Source organism: Achroia grisella, unplaced genomic scaffold, assembly GCF_030625045.1.
Source record: "Achroia grisella isolate CSIRO2021 unplaced genomic scaffold, CSIRO_AGI_Agris_v1 utg511, whole genome shotgun sequence".
Classification (NCBI taxonomy): Eukaryota; Metazoa; Arthropoda; class Insecta; order Lepidoptera; family Pyralidae; genus Achroia; species Achroia grisella.
Window position 1 is genome coordinate 689,687 of NW_026712905.1, and position 18,173 is coordinate 707,859.

The following is an 18,173-nucleotide window of genomic DNA, read 5'->3' on the forward strand; positions in this document are numbered from 1 at the left end:
CATAAAATATGACAGTTAGGTCTCACCAGCCCAGTGGTCTAGCGGTGTAGCTTCCTCCTCCACGTTCCTCGCACTGTACAAACATTTTGAATTCATGAGGGGATTGTTCATATCAATTTGGATGTTTTCTATGCATATACATTTACAAAAAAATTAACTAAGAATTTACATCATTTGTCTAGTACCTATAATACAAACTCTCCTTAGCTTGGGACTAGATGGGCTTTTGTGTATTGTCCATGGGAATTATTATTATTTTATGGTTTATGGTGAGGAGTTTACAAACTATTTGATGAGCATTAAACTCACAGCTAGTCTTTTAAATAATTTATTTGATCATTACATAAAATAAAGTCGCTGTCGTTTGTCCCTATGTACTTAAATCTTTAAAACTACGCCACGGATTTTGAAGCGGTTTTTTTAAAAGATAGACTGATTCTAGAGGAAGGTTTAGATATATAATATATGTACACCCATGCGAAGCCGGGGCGAGTAGTTAGTAATTTATAATTGTAAAAATGTAATAATTGTATATAAAAATTATAGTAACGGCAACACTATCGTGACAAAGGTACGATGTCGCAGGCTCAACTAGTTTAACGATAAAATGGCGAATGAACTAAATTGCAGTACTATATAGTCTCAATAAAGATAATACATTGTTACTATGTTTAAGTATGTGTACCTATCTGTGTTCATATCGAAACAAAATACGTAAGTAAGTAATACAACGTAAGCGTAGTGTTGATAAACCCATTTCTTCCTTGTAATTACATAAAAATAATAGTTTAAATCGTTCTATGAACAATTGTATATAATTATATATGAAGTGACTAAATATTTCGTAATATGCGTCAACTATTTTCACTGTTTAGTGGAATGGAGTAGTTTCAACAGCGTCATTATATTACTTCTGTCGTCCAGGAAGTTCTTTTATATCATTGGCATGGCTAATTAATGAGGGTTTCTGCTGGGAGTTCAAGGTGTGTAGACGCAACCGGGTGCAGGAAGGGGGCAAAGGGGGTTCTTTCTTCTTTTTTTTCGGGACAATTCACAAAACGCCATCTAATCAAGCTAAGCAGAGTTTGTGTTATGGGTACTAGACAACTGATATAAATACATGGATACATTTTTTTTGTAAATAAATACATATTATACATAGAAAACACCCAGACCGATACAAACAATCATACTCATGAATACAAATGTTTGTGCCGTGCGAGGAATCGAACCCATGACCATCGGATAGTAAAGCTAAACCACTAGACCACCGAGGCTGCCAGTAAGTTGTTAGTAATGTGGACTGATGATCTCATTGCTAGCAATGTACCATATCGGGTTGACCTCCACGCGGTTCCCCCTGGAAACCATCGTGATAAATTCTTGGTGAATTTGTCACGATGGGCTGACCTGACCTCATGGTCATCTTAACATTCTCCACTGGTACCCCGCCAGCGTAAACCGTTAGTGCAGGCGGGTACTCCATTCCATAAAAAAAAACCGGGTGCAAGATTCTGGGGGGTCGATTACTAGATATCGGGTTTTATTAACCTCTAAACTCATTTAATGTTAACATCATTGCACCGTTTCATACACTTTGTTACTATAAATGCAATATACATATTAAATAATATAAAAATATGTAATATAATATATTAAAATGTTGCAATTTGTTCCTGTATTTTTTTATATGTTTTTACTATGTATTGAGAAATTAATAAATAAAAAAGTACCTATATATGTTTTTTATGTACAGTAGGGGCTGATGGAATTATTTAGTAGATATATAGCAGCAAATATATTTTAATCTGGCTTGAATCACAGTTGCACGTTACACATAACTGTTACTGAGCTACAGGAATACTAAATTTAAATGTGATAGATTATACTTTTTATTCTAAAATCAATGTGCCTAATACGGTCCTTTAATCCATTACATTTAATACACTCTACATCTCTACATTTAAATAACATATATAATATAAAACAATACACAGAAGAGTAAACAATAGTAGCAAAAAACATATCCAAGATTAAATCTGCTAAAATACTAATTTCTATACAACATGGGGTTTTCAAGAAGGGTTTCTTAAGGGTCGGAAAAGCGCACTCAGGCCTATATATCCTGGTATATCATATGCTTGTTTGCCATCGTAATATAAAAAAAATACTTATATTGAGTTTATTTGAAAAAGATTATTTCTAACAGCAAAAATAATGTAGTCATTCGATACATTAGTAGAAGTTATGTATAGCCATTGTTATTTTAAAGACAAAGGTGTAGCATAAAAGGCGACGCATCGTATTAATTATACGTTGTTTGGTATGAAAACAATACCCACCTTTGTGGTGTTGGGCAAACATCAAGAGACACATTATTGTAACCATAAGGAGTGGTTTAATATGGTAGTGTTTAAAATTTAAATTAGCGGTTAATGGAACTGTATGATTAGGTGGTATTAACACAAATTTAAATTTAAAAATAATTTATTAATGTAAGACATTTTAGCCGCTTATGAACATCAAGTTTTTTGTAATTAATATTATTTTCACTACCGTCCAGTTCAATATACACATTCAATTGAGAAGAACTGGAAAGAAACTCAACTCAATTTCTACTTTTAAAAACCAATTATTTGCACTTTATGCTTATGTAAGTATATATGTCTGACATTAAACGAAAATCTCGTGCTACAACTATTGCCATGCACGTTAGTCATTTAAGTAAACGTCGTGAGTAATAGGCTTTGCTCAATAAACATGATTTAACAGATGTTTTAAATTTCAATGCATTCACCTAATAACATGATTTCCTGCTAGAAAGATATTAGCAAATACACATATTTGTGAAATAGTAATTATTTTTTTAAAGTACCTGCAGATTTAGTAATAAAGTGAACAACAAGCTAAAGACATGTAAAATACAGTATACTTATAAAACTGGACACACACTTTTCACTTTTCACAAAGAAACATGACAGAATTCTGAAAATAAATGTTGTAGTTTTCATATTAAATTCATCACATAGCCGCGCAGATTGTAATAAGAAAATGTTATAATAAAATACATTTAGTTTTTCCAAATTTGTTCAGTTGAATAGATTTGTTCAGTATCATGAACTACTAGTATTTACTTTGATAAACAGCATGCATGAGACGTCATACATTCAAGTTGATATACTTTTGCTGGTGTAGATTTTGTACAAAGAAGTCTTCGGTTTCACTTATTTCAGCTGCCTAACAGTTTACTGTTTAAAACATGGCAGTTTAATTACAAGAAACCATAACACCTTAGACCTGTCCCTTAAACAAACACACATTAAGTGCTACAACTTGGTAAAGTGGGGTGCCGCTTCAAGGGAGGCTTGTGACTGCGGAGATCCAGACTATGGCACACCTGCTGGCTTGTCCTTTGTGCCCAGCATCCTGCACAAAGGGGGACCTAAGGGATGCGACGGAGTGCGCAACGCGAAACGAAGAAGAAGAAGAAGAAGTGCTACAGAAGTGCTCTTTCGCAGTCTTTGTCTTTGACAGTCAGGGCTGCATTGAAGCTAAAGAAACGCTCACATAATCCTGGAATGCGTAGCAGTGACAACCCACACAAATTCTCAGAACGGTCAGGTCGCTCCGTGAAGTCTGTGAAGACACCAGGAAGCTTCTGCGCTGCTTGGAGGAGCTTGGCTGGCTACTTTAGTAATCTTGGCTTTACACGCACAACGCACAACCACCAAATGAGAGTGTAAATGCATAGAATAAAATTACATTTAACACCTACCATGTCAGTCACTTTTATATCTGTTTGAAAACTAATAATTTTATTTTACTATCATTTCACTTTATTTATTATTAAACTCGCTGGCTCTGGAGCAATTGATACACAAAGGACTAAAAACGCTGTTGACAATTCAATTAACCTCGCAGAATGAAATGACATTACTCTACATATCTACATGAGTGCTACGGCTCATATAACTTCATAGTAACTTCGAGCCGCACAGAGAAATACATAAAGGTTCTAAGTAGCTTAAGGCCTGCCGTGAGCCTGTAGCTCTAAATTTGAAAATGTAAATTTACACCCCTTGATTGGTAAATATTGCTGAACACCTTATTAATAATTGTGTAAGGTCTGCTCTGTGTACTTACCTGTATTTTGTAAATAAACATTAATTTCATTTAGCCTAACATACATTGTCATACAGTTACTCTTTAGTGCAATTTCCAGCTGGCATTTTGTTATAATATACTTCAACATTCGCGATAGAAAACAATGTTCAAATGAAATTATATTAAGATATGTTTATTCGTGTGCAGACTCTTGGATATATCAAATTTAATAACTTCTAATAATGTAAAAATAGTTGATAACTTTTGGCAATTATTCGACTCCCGCGATATAAGTTCGCCTAATGCGGTATTTAATATATAATCAGCTTTGTTATATTTGTAAAAATAAACAACTTAAAATAAAAATACAAATATTTTTAATAAAAATAAAAAATGATATATTTTTAAATGTATTTTACTAATAGTATCTTTACTGAATTATGTTTCTGTAAATGATCACCAAAAATCTTAGGTATACGCTTTCAATCTCACTTAGTTAATTCTTTTTTATGCCTATCCATTTCAGCCCCTAAGCAACTTTGCTTTATAAGTTGGGAGATTTAGTAGCGAAATCATTGTAAGTATACGACAGTAATATGGCAGGGTTTAAAGGCATAATATCTTAGTCCTTCAGAATGCCTACAAATGTTTACAACATTACACCAGAATGTCCGTGAACAGAAGGTTCAGGTATATGAGTGATGATTTCCTCTTATCATTAGGTGGAGTGTCAGCTTGTTTGCTATTCTATTTACAATAAAAACTTACTTTAACTACAAAAGAAATAAAGCAAAAATTGGCAAACCTGCAGAAAAATAATAAATGAAAAACGTATTGTAATTAAACATATAATCTTTCACATACACTCATTCTTTTATATTACAACACGGAAATTACTTATATTAACACTTACGTTATGATCACAATCAGTCTAGTTTTGCACTATCACGAACTATTTCCGAGACCCATATTCATTGCGTTTAGTATATCACCATTGTCCGCGTCAATTTCCCAAGCGAACAGACCACCAAGTTTATTATTTCTTACATACTTTCCTTTTTCTATAACAGATCTGGCGTCATCGTATGTTATTAGATCGCCAGTAGACGGCCTGAAGACGTAAGGTGCTTGGGCAACATTATCATAATGGTACTCCCATTTGCCTATAGCTATTTCATTAGCAATCTCTCTATAATCCACTACACCGTCTTGCCATGTGCCTTTTACGGGACCTGTGGCATTGCCTGTGAATGGAATATCGTTCTCGTAATCATGAACTCCAGTCCAACCTCGGCCGTACATGGCAACTCCAACAACGATCTTCTTGGGGCTCACTCCTTGAGCTAACAGGAATTTAACTCCAAAGTCGGTCGTGTATGTCTCCTTAGGACTCCATGAAGGTGCATATAAAGAGGTCTGGTGACCCAAAGTGTCATTGGACCAGGCTCCCTTAAAGTCGTAGCTCATTAAAAAGATATGGTCCATATATTTCTGAGCAGCGCTGTAGTCAACTACCTGAATCTTATCCCAACCGGCGCTGATAGCTGAAGTGAGTTCATATTTCTTGCCAGTTTCTATGGAAAGTGCATCCAACATTTCACGAAGTTCTTTCATGAGGAGTACGTAAACCTGACCATCTTTTGGACTACCAAGATCTGGATTAGCACCTTTACCTCCGGGAAATTCCCAGTCGATGTCAACACCATCGAAGAATTTCCAAGTCTCAAGGAAGTCTTTTACAGAAGCTACGAAACGGTCTCTCTTTGTTTTGTCGGTAAAGAAGAAGAACGGATCAGCAAGTGTCCATCCACCAACGGAAGGCAGAATTTTCAGATCGGGTCTAGCTTGCTTTAACATCATCAGCTGGCCAAAGTTACCCTTATAGGGTTCGTTCCACGAGGAAAGTCCCTTTTGTGGTTTCTGTAAAGCAGCCCATGGATCATGAATGGATACTTTGAAGTCCTCACGGCCGCTGCACGAACGCTGCAGAGCTTGGAAACTACCTTCGATTTCTTTCAAACTGTCGTTGATACCATCACCACCACAAATTGGAATGAAACCATATAACAAGTGAGTTAAGTTTGGAATTGGCACACGATCAACTGGGAACTTTCTGGGATAAACTCCCCATTCTACGAAGTACGCACCAACCACTTTTCCTGAGGTTTGCTTGAACAATTTATTTTTCTCTCCAACCGTAAAATCTAAAGGCGGTAAATGGCTACCATCTGTATCAGCTACTATAATCTCGGTGGGGTCGCTCGAGCTGCAGCCATCCTTGTTGCAGAGCTCAACCGTCATTTGGTACCTTCCGCCCTTCTTCACTTTGAAGGTCGCTGATCCGGACGCTCCGGCTGCACCAGTCCAATACTCCTTTCCATTAAGCAGGACCCTCGCCTTCTCAGCAGGATCTCCAGACCAAACATTCCATGTCACAGAAACGTCGGCGGCATCCTTCTTTTTGACGAGCTGGTTGTAAGCTGTAGCGGCCTGGTTGACTTCTATAATGGCGAAGGTGCGCTCACCCCAGCCAAGACTGGGTTTCCCTGGGGGCGCGCAGTCGGCGAAGGCGACCAGTCCCGCCGCGATGATCACAGCCCAAATGAGTCCCATGTCGGCTCTAGAAACAAAAAAGTACGGTGAGCCAAACCTCACAAAGAGGCGCCACGAACAAACTGGACTTGCATCTCAGTGTTATCTGTTATATATGGCGAGTTGTAGGCCAACCGCTACGAGATACCCGTATTGTGCGGAATGTCGGTGCTGGAATTATTTGAGCTTAATAAAATCGTTAGCACAGTTTTTTATCCCGGTCATGTTAGTGGGGCGGTCAAGGTGACAGATCAATTTAATTGTTTTTTAATTGTTTGTTTATATTCTGTTTTGTGTTATCTACTAAGTGTTTTTGTTGGAGAATGCCGCACCTATGATGCGTCAAGAGATACATTAACCTGTTTAGATAATGCGTTCGAGCTATGTTTGTATGGTAGCTTTGTATGTAAATAAAAAAGAATATTCATAATCCGAAATATTTAAATTTAGAACATGGTTATTTAAAAAAAATAAGTTATATGTAATTTATTTATATTTATACTATTTATTTATTTTTTATTACATATAAGTATTCATTGATACTGTAATTGATTTCTATATTATATTACTGATTGAAATTAATTTAAATAACAATGTAGAATTGATTTAAAAGTAAATATTATAACTTTTAAAAAGAAAAGAAAAGTACTTGAACTACAAACTAACATATTTTGTTTAATGTTTGACGACCTCGACGGTTCAACAGTTTTGCTTTTAATGATTGAGGGTTCGATTCCTCGCACCATGGAAACGTTTGTATTTATGATTATGATTGTTTCAATTGATCTGGGTGTTATGTGAAGGTAATAAACAGACAGATAGACTTTGTTTATTATGACAGTATGGATTTAAAGAGACACCACTATTACTAATATATATCATATAATTATAGGTTATCGTTATCTCATACATACTCAAGTAAACATCATACGAGTACTTAGATTTTCAAGATATACCTAGTTAGATTGTAATGATTAATACTATGACAATACCACAGATAAAATAATATTACATAAGTAATGATTCATACAACAAAACATTATCATACTGTAAATGTGGATGAACATCATTACATAGTATAAAATAAAGTCGCTGTCGCTGTTGTCCGTCCCTATGTATGCTTAAATCTTTAAAACTACACAACGGATTTTGAAGAGAATTTTTTTTAATAGATAGAGTGATTCAAGAGGAAGGTTTATATATATAATACATGTATACCCGTGCGAAACCGGGGCGATTGCTAGTCTCATATAAAATATATTTTTTTTAATTTATAAAACTAAATAAAATTTTATTGCATAAAATTAATATATAATGTATTCATAATATAGGCCATTAATAGCCTGAATTAAATAAATAAATAAAATAAAACGGTGCAATAAATGTATTTATTATTTCTTAATTATAAAATATTATTAAAATTATAAACACGAAATTTTGTGAGTATCGATCGAAGTTTGTTATTCTTTCACGCAAAAACTATAGAACGGATTTTGATGAAACTTTTCAGTAATATAGCTTATACATCACAATAATATACACACACACATGCGGAGGAAACCTCGGGACACAGCCAGTAAGAAAGATTTCATACATTTAGTAATTTCTGACATGTAACACACAATTATCAATATTAACTATTGATTAATTTGTTTATACAAATAATGATAATAATATTTAAAATGAATTTAATTAATTAAATTTAATGGCATTTTAAATGACAAAAGGGGCATGGCAATAGTGGTTCCTGCATGGGATTTTCATTTAATGTTATACTTAAACACTTATATAAGTGAACAATGTAAATAAAATAGCTTTAAAAAAATAAATTCAGTTGAGTTTCGTGACAATTCTTAATTAAATCTGTACACTAAACTGGACGGCAGAAACAAAATGTTAATACAAAAAACTTGACGTTCATAAGTGGCTAAAATGTTCTACATGAATAAATCATTTTTAATTTGATTTATACCTTTTTACGGGACGGAGATTGTTAATTCCTTGATTACTGTTATTATTAAAAAAAAATTTTAATACACTTTTTGTGAAGTTCGTTTAAATCTTCAGTGAAGCTGTAAAGGCCAGCTGCAGCCAACAGCATTAGAATAGTTCGAAACAAAAATACAGTTTTGATTGTAATAAACATGCTGTGCTGGAATGTCAACGCATGAGTGACATCGGTTGTCCTATGTAACATTTTTTTAATATTATGTTTAACGGCTCTGGATACAAGTCCTTTTTAGCCCAACTTTAACAAGAACACTAACTCGAAATTAAATATCATTATAAATTAACAAAATTAAAGTCAATGTCTAAAATATGTCAATTAGAACTGTTTCGCGAGACATTTCTCTTTTATTTTTATTATTATTGATGTTTTACGGCTCTGGATACTGTATATGTCCGTGGTGTTGTTATCTCATATCATGTTATATTCATTATCTAGACACGGTTACCACTAACCATCAAGTGTGCCATCAGCTTGTTTGCCATTCCTACTATATAAAAAACATATTTATGTACATTCATTTCATAATATCACAATATTGCATCGCCATGATAAAGCCCGCATATATAGAATGGAGACATTCTTCAACTCGCACAAAAATATTGGAAAATTTATGATGAATTAATTACCACTAGGTGTTAAGTCCGCCATATGTACTTTTAGCTCTATATTAAGTTCATTTTAATTATTATATAAATAAATATAGTTACTGTTGCTGGCAGCTTGTCTACCATTCTTTTTATAAACTTTATATTTTTATATCTATTTTTTATACGTCACTTTTGACTATCTATATTGTTTTGTTACTTCTTGCTGTGAGCCCTTTTGGGAAGAATACACATTTTTAGTAATATTTGATTTTTATTAAAATAATAGTTGTGTTCCCGCTCCAGTAACAGTTACTTTATGTATATTTATACACACATATAATTATGTTACAATTTTTAGCCCCTCCGATCGATCCCCCGTCCAATTCAAACGGGGATCGCAATTACGACGGCCTGAGTCGAGGTTCGGACCCCTAGAGGTGTCCTCAGACTAAAGTCTCCGCCGTCAGGCGGGAGTTTGCCTTCAGCCGCTCTATAAGTCCTTCCGCGGGTTTATTAGTTACTGCCATCTGCACTCGCCCCCTGTCGTCCAGTGAAGCTGTAAAGACCAGCTGCGGCCAACAGCATTAGAGTAGTCCGAAAATATTCAATTTTTACACTATTACAATTTTCAATTATGTTTAATAATTAATTAAAAATATACTTATATATATTACGATGCTTGCTAATTTCTAAGTTAGCCTTATTTATGACTGGTAGAACGGCCTTAGGTATTAAATTCGCTATATTATGTACTTACATTTATAAGTTAAGATGTCTGTGGTACCAGTACGGTACGGCACAGTACGGTACGGTACCAGTACGTAATATTATGTTATCTGTGGTACCACTAATCGGAATATGAAAATTGTTTTAGTGTTGGAAACGCCAATAATCGAAAAAGGCTTTATAATTTACGCTACGGCCAATAGGATCGGAACTCAATTGAAAATGTTTAAAAAACAGGAAAAATATGCGGCAGATGAAATATACATACAGTACATATTAAAATAGAATTAGTTACACAAAGAGACTAAACCCCAATGAAACCCAATGATCGTGAGTTCGATTACAGGCGACACCATAAAAGTTTGGGTCAATTGACATACTTGAAACTCAAATGATAAAAACCAATAATTATTACTTAATTCATATATATTTTTTAATATAAAAAAAATTCGTAGGTATACATAAAATATTCAATATCTTGACGATCGTTCCTAATATACATATCTGTATTCCAAATCTTTTTCTATATTTTCTTTTTACCAATATATGTACATATAAAATGAAAGTACAACAAGAAATTAAAGAAACTGTAAGAAATTACGACAAGCAAATGATATCCCGCTGAATTAAATTTTAACCGTAACAACAACCGTATCACTGTGAAAGTGGTGTCCCCGATTTTAAAGTAAATATTGTAAAATCAAGTAACGTGATATCTTCAACTCGGAAATTAGTAATATTTAACTAAACTAGAAGAAAGACTCTACGGCCTTGTGGTCTAGTGGTTTAGCACACTGCTTTCCTTCCGATGGTCGCAGGTTCGATTCCTCGCATAGCACAAGCTTTTTGTATTCATGAGTATGATTGTTTGACAGGTCTGGGTGTTTTCTATGTATATTATGTATGTATTAAAAAAATATATCTAAGTAGTTATATTAGTTATCTAGTACCCATAACATAAACTCTGCTTACCTTGGAACTAGATGGCGTTGAGAGTTATTATTGATGGATTTACCCAGGTATGTTATAAAGAGCACATTTTTGGTTTATAATGTAAGGTTTATAAATATCAGGAAATAAAATTATATACCATACAGTCTGGCCAGCCTCCACTTACGTATCATTATAAGTTACATATTCCATATATAATAAAAAAATGCATTTTCTTAAAAAAATATTTCACATTGATCTGATTGAAAGTGGAACCGGAATCAGTTATTAATACCATGGATTCCGGTTTTTATATCGGACATGATAATATAATTCCAATTTTCTGAATTTAATCATAGTATTCATTAATTTCAAAGATATTCTTTCAACCAAGTTACTCGGCAAACAAAAAAATTATCTCAAAAATATGTATAAAATTGTGAATATACTTCCCATATTGAACGGTAGGAAACATATGTATTTAAAATACAAACAAATTTCAATATTTTTCAATAATTAAAGAGTACCTATAGCGAATTAAATGAATCATTAATGCCGTAATATAATACTCTGAGGTTTTGCATTAAAACTGCAAAAAAACATAATTATTTGCAAATATACATTTAAAATTATTAAAAAAATGTGACATTTATGTGCAACTTATCTATACATATAAATAAAATTGCGAGTGTCTGTTTGTAATATTGAAATAACCGTTTTTTACTACATACATGCATATGAATATTAATAAGGTACGTACACCAAAATATTTTTTTTTACAAATTTTTGGCTGTCTGTCTGTTTGTTCCGGCTAATCTCTGAAATGGTTGGATCGATTTTGACGGGACTTTGATTGGCAGGTAGCTGATGTAATAAGGAGTAACTTAGACTACTTTTATTTTAGAAAAATAAAGTAATGTTACAAAATTCCACGCGGACGAAGTCGCGAGTTTTACTAGTTCTATAATAAACATTTTTATTCGCAAAATGTTTACTATGTTTTTAACGGAAATATCTCTGAATTCTTCACTACTTATAAAAAAAATAAAACTCAATTATCTCCAAACAGTATCATTAGTACTGTATATCTCTTTAATTCATTCTATAAAGCTGTACAGCTTTATTCCATTGTCTTCTTCATTGTCGATAAACAAAACTAGATACTATTTCATTCTAGGTTATAGGTCAGTCAAAGACATTTTGGCGCGCAAATGGGAACGAAATATTATGCCATTCGATGCATACTGTATCTATTAGGTATCTGGGTTATATAATTAACATACAATGAGGCGTGGGTGACGAAAGGACTGTTTTTTTTTCAAGATCGAGTCAACGAACTGGATACAAGGCGAAGGTTATGTTGGTTATATTATTTGAATCTGGAATTGTAATTTGTAGCACATTGATATTTAGCATCTGTGGTATTCTAGATACGAAAGTGGATTTAAAAAGTAAAAGAGTTAGTATGGAGGTTTGCATCACTTGAAATATAAAAATTATAAATAAATAAACAAATAAGTTTTGTATGTTTGTATAACTACAATATTTTTTTCAACACGGAATATTCGCATCTTTTTGTTTGTATAAATGCATTGCAGTCTGAGTCAATTAAATCAAAAGAAGTTTTGTATATATTGTACAAACCTTTTTAGAAGAATGACAGGTTGTTAAGTGGTTTAAATTTTGAAATAATTCTTATAAATGCGGTGCCGTATTATTAGAATAATTGTTAAGAACTCTTTGGTCAATACATGTTCCTTGTCAACTTTAAAATATTAGAAAAAAGGTCTGTAAATTTTGACTTTAACGTGAATACATGTAATTATTACACGACAAACTACTATGTAATAATTATATAAATATATATATATATATACTGGGTTTGCTGTAATAATAGTGTTAATTACTCTATGGTATAAACTACTTTAGTATTTCAAATAAATTTATTACATTACATTAATAGGTTTTTAGGGGTGAATAGAGCCAGTTAAGTGGTAAGTTTTTAAAATTTTACCAGTACCGTATCTAAATTATACTGATTGAACAAGTGTAGGTAATTTGAACTGAATAAAGTATTCTATTACTAAACTATGGACCCTTCCTTACTTCGCTCTAATAGACCAGTGTACATAATAGAAAGAGTTTGTCTAATACATGCAGCATTTCCTGACATTACTCCTACACATACAAACTTACAGAATTCTCTTTAAGAAATTTGTATAAATATCTTACTAACATTATTATCGCGAAAGTTTATGATTATGAATGGATAGATCGCTGGATATTTATAACTCTTTCACGCAAAACCTACGGAACGGATTTTCATGAAACTTTACAGTAGGTAATATAACTTATACTTCAGAATAATATCTATATATAAATTTGAAGTGGGTGAAACCGCGGGCACAGCTAGGTCAAAATAATTGATTATTATCTATAGATTACAGTAAATGAGATATTTCAATTTATATTTTCCTTATTCCATCTTTTTACCCTTATGAATGCTGATATCGTTGTATAATGTTATTAAATACAGATTGCAAATGTTATGTATTTAAAAATAATATAGTAGAATTCACAGAGTAATTAACACTGCATTTTAAAGTTGGCACCTCGTGAAAATTGGATAAATATTCTACTAAAAATAAAACCTGTTATTCTACTAAAAAAGAACAGTTTCACACAAAAATCGTTTCGTTTTAAATGAAGCGAGCTTGCATATGTGGACAAAAACTTCTATATAATCTATGGAAACGATGGCCGTTCTTTTTTTAAATTTGTTACACAGATTCATATGAAATACATTTTGTTCCTAGTACGCAAGCCTGTTAGAACTTTAAAACGGACTGTATTTTCTTTTTGCCGGGAGTCGATACGTGACTTTGATTTTAAAGTTACACAGATTCATATTAAATATATTTTGTTTCTGCTGTCGCAAATATGATAGAAGTTGATGAAAGTTGATAACGGAATGTATTTATTTTAAATTTTCTGTTAAATATCGATACTCAACTTCCATTTTAAATTTGTTACACAGATTCATATAAAAAATATTTTGTTCCTAGTGATGCAAGTCTAAGTAATTTTAAACGGAATGTATTTTTTAAACTTTTCCTGAGATGTCAATATTTGACTTATTTTTTAAATTTGTTACACAGATTCATATAAAAACATGTTATTCCTGGTGTCGCAAGCCTGTTAGAACTCTAAAACGGAATGTTTTTTTTTTCTTTTCCGAGATTAAATACGTGAATTCAATTTTAAAGTTACACAGATTTATATAAAAAAAGTATTTTGTTCCTGATATCGCAAATCTGATAGCACTTAACAGGACGTATTTTTATAATTTTTAGATTTTATAATATTTTTACAGATTCATATAAAACACATTTTGTTCCTAGTGACGCAAATATAAGAATTCTATAACGTAACGTACTGAATACCTGACTTCTATTGATATTCTGTATTAAACCACAGACAAAACAAACTAAGGTATGCAGATTCATTAGAAAAGTTATTTATAAAAAAAAATTGTATCGTTGCTTATAGAATAAACAATTTATTATTGATATTATGAATGTTTGTTCCGATTATGTATGTATGTATATTAGTATAACAACATTCTTTGTTCCACTTACACGGTAATTGTTCTCACGTGTTTCTAACACGTAATTATAAAAAAAACATGTCACATGGAACATGTCAATATTACTACTTGACGCTACACCGGTTATTAATTGTATGCATTGTTTCAAAGTGGAAAAGGTTCAAAATAGATGAAAAATGATCCACATAAAAATATATTTGCCATGAATAAGAAACTTACGTAGTTTTCAACCCATTGACCCTTTGAATCTTCCCATTGGCGAGCACAATAGATCTATGTAGGTCGCAGTGCTACAGGTAGACTTGACAATAGCCCAAAACCTTCAATAAAAAAAATGGATATTCCCCTGTGAGCCGCTAAATCCCAAAACTAGTTTAAGATGGGCATTTAATATTTCAAAATTTAAAAAAATAATTTATCATTACATTAGCATTTATATATAGATATGTATTTTATTTCTCGACTTCTAAAATATTTAATAAAATAATAAAATATAGGGGTCAAAACGCGAATAAACAATAATTACTAAAACTAGAATAATCAACGTCGATGCAAATATGGACAGCCTCGGTGGTCTAGCGGTTTAGTACACCACTTTACTTCCGGTGGTTACGGGTTCGATTCTCGCACAGTACAAACATTTATATTCATGAGTATAATTTTTTTTCATTTGTATCGGTGTTTTTTATGTATGTTATGAATGTATTTACAAAAAAATATATCTACTTATATCAGTTATCTAGTATCTAGTACCTATAACATAAACTCTTGGCTTAAGACAAGATGGCGCTGTGTGCATTGTCGAAACATATTATTATCATTAGATGGTATAAAATAAAGTCGCTGTCGCTGTCTGTCCGTCCCTACGTATGCTTCAATCTTTAAAACGACGCAACGGATTTTGAAGCGGTTTTTTTATTAGATAGAGTGATCCAAGAGGAAGGTTTATATGTGTAATACATGTACACCCGTGCGAAGGCGGGGCGAGTAGCTAGTAAATATATATATTACTCATGTGTCATTTATAGTTAAATTTATTGTTTCGAGAACTTTCTTCTTTCGACTGTGAAAGTTAGTATAAGTGTATATTTAGCATTGTGAATTTGACACATAATTAATATACTATGAATACTACAGATAGCATAGTATATATATTTAGATACAGATATACATCAATAATTAAAAAAAAAACACAAAACAATCGACTATGGTCAATAATAATCAAACTAAAATAGTCCGATTTATAAACATGGATGTAAACTATTGTGAATAAAAATAGTCATCAAAATTGGTAACTACATAATAGATAATATCGTATGTATATGATATACGAAAAACTATAGAGTCGAATTGAGATTCTGCACTTTTTTTTAAATAATTTTGTAGCTTTTATCGTCAATTACTTTCCCCGTTCTAAAACTTCTAAAATGGTTAAGTTAGTTACTTAAGTTAAGAAAGTTGTATTATAAAGCATAGTAAAAGTTATCTGCGGTTCCAAGGGTAGGTTGAGTTGTAGCACCCTAGCAAACATGTTAAAAAATTTCAGTAATTTTTTCCCGTTTCCAATTATACACCAAAAACTTTTTTCAAATCAAGAAAATATCACTATATGGTTATATTATTATACATGAATGAAATCATAAAGTAAACTGACCATGTATTGTATTGAATTGTATTGATAGAGATGAAAAGAACTGACACAAAACTCAGCTCGTATTCTTTTCAAATAAAGTGTATAAAATAAAACAGGTTCATTTTTAAATTCAAATATGGGAGAATAACAACCAGCATATGCTATTGCAATAGCCTAATCAGTGTTCATAACTACAGACTAAAGACCAGTCCCTACAAGCAGCACCCGTTCACGAGTATGATTTAATTAATTATTTAAAATAATTAATATTGTAATAATGATGACATATTTATCTGTTGACATATAATTGTAATTACTATTACAATTGTGAATTAAATAACATGAATATGAATAAAAAATTGACCTTTTTTGAAGTCGGTTAAATATTCCTACAATATATCCATTGTGCATACGCCCTTATATATTGGTGCACTCAAAAATTGGCTCGCCATAACAATGCCGTTATTGTCACAATGCTGCCCGATCAATCACAATAACAGTTAGGAAAAAACAATTTGGAATAACTGTTTTACAATCGCATTATCCTGTATCAATTAGAATATAAGCGACTGTACATCTTTGTTGTCGTGAAATTCCATCTGTGTTAATAATTTTTAAGGTCATCGATCGCACTTATCAGTGACCGTTAAGCGTTTATGCATCTCATTACGTTTATGCACTTTCAATCTTAAACGAACAGTTATAGAGCACAAAATTGTACAACGGAAATATAAAACTGTGCACTGTATTTTCGATTTGCAAAGGGACACGTAACGGTAATATAGGTAACAGTAAAGAAAGTCACAATTTTAAATCTCGAACTCCAATCAGACTGGAAGATACAATTCGAACGAAATTTGAAATTAGAATTCGAATGTAAAACTGTTGGTTGTAGCGCGTCGGATTCGAAATTCAAAATTGCGACTAGTGTTGTGACACAAATAACGCACCCGTATTTAATCCAGATTAGTGTGATCACGTATCGGCGCGCACATGCGTTGGCGCCGGCTCTCCCGATACTAATGCTAGTACTCAATAGTGTTGTCCAGGAAAACCTCCGTTGAATCACTCAAGGGCTCGCATTTGTATTGCAGTCGCGGTTTAGCTGCTACGGTTTGGCACGTCCCTAGCATTGGGGTACATAAATAGCGGATACGTACGTGATCGAAACAGCTGCTCGTTGTCTTATGACTATGCAGAAACTCTATTTCGTGCGAAAACGGCACATATTGAATTATTTTCCGTATTCGATTCTCACGTATTCTATAATAGCAAAACTATAAACGTGCTCAATAATTTGACAACTTAATAACCATAAATCTCTTACATAAATTACATGCAACTTTTTTTTTTATTAAAAGTTAGTCGTTCGATACAGTGTATCTTGAAGTCACATCGATTCAGCCATTTAATCGAAAAAGTTAACAAATAGGGAAATGGAAGCACTTTTTCATTTATAAATTAATATTATAGTTTCTATTAGCTGTGCTCGCGATTTCAACCGCATGAAATTTATAGCCAAGTGTTATTCTGAATTATAAGTTATGTTACTTTAAAATATCATCAAAATCCGTTAGTAGTTTTTACATGAAATAGTAACAAGCATCCATTTATCTATTCATACTCACAAACTTATTATTATTATTATTACATTTCTAAATGTGAATGGAATAGTACTGGCCACTGTCAAACACAATCGTCGATGCATATGACAATATCATATAGCTGGTGATATCATATTTCACATATTGTCTAAGTTCAAAGACATTTTAAAACATTTTAGACTGAATAAAGAAACATTGTGAGAAATTATATCGACTAGTTCATGCCAACTAGTGTCATAAAAAACCACACCTTCCATGTAACAGATAAAACATATTTTTTTCAAAATGTTATATTTTATCTGGACATTCGTACACAACAGGAAAATAAAATATCGATATATCCTAACAAAGCAAATAATATATTTAAATTTTAACTATA

At 32.4% G+C, this 18,173-nt stretch overlaps 1 protein-coding gene across 1 annotated transcript; it reads right to left on the bottom strand.

The window, feature by feature from the left end:
• Positions 1–4,938: 4,938 nt before the first annotated feature.
• On the bottom strand, positions 4,939–17,231 carry LOC131846447 (chitinase A-like). The gene is made up of 2 exons (XM_059195752.1): positions 17,141–17,231; positions 4,939–6,724 (listed from the first exon to the last, which is right to left on the bottom strand). The coding sequence occupies exon 2, from the start codon at positions 6,715–6,717 to the stop codon at positions 5,050–5,052; it is 1,668 nt and encodes a 555-aa protein (XP_059051735.1). The 5' UTR covers positions 6,718–6,724; positions 17,141–17,231; the 3' UTR covers positions 4,939–5,049.
• Positions 17,232–18,173: the final 942 nt, after the last annotated feature.

Excerpts from the sequence above, each read along its gene's own strand:
- LOC131846447 (XM_059195752.1), bottom strand. The coding sequence starts at position 6,717 with ATGGGACTCATTTGGGCTGTGATCATCGCGGCGGGACTGGTCGCCTTC.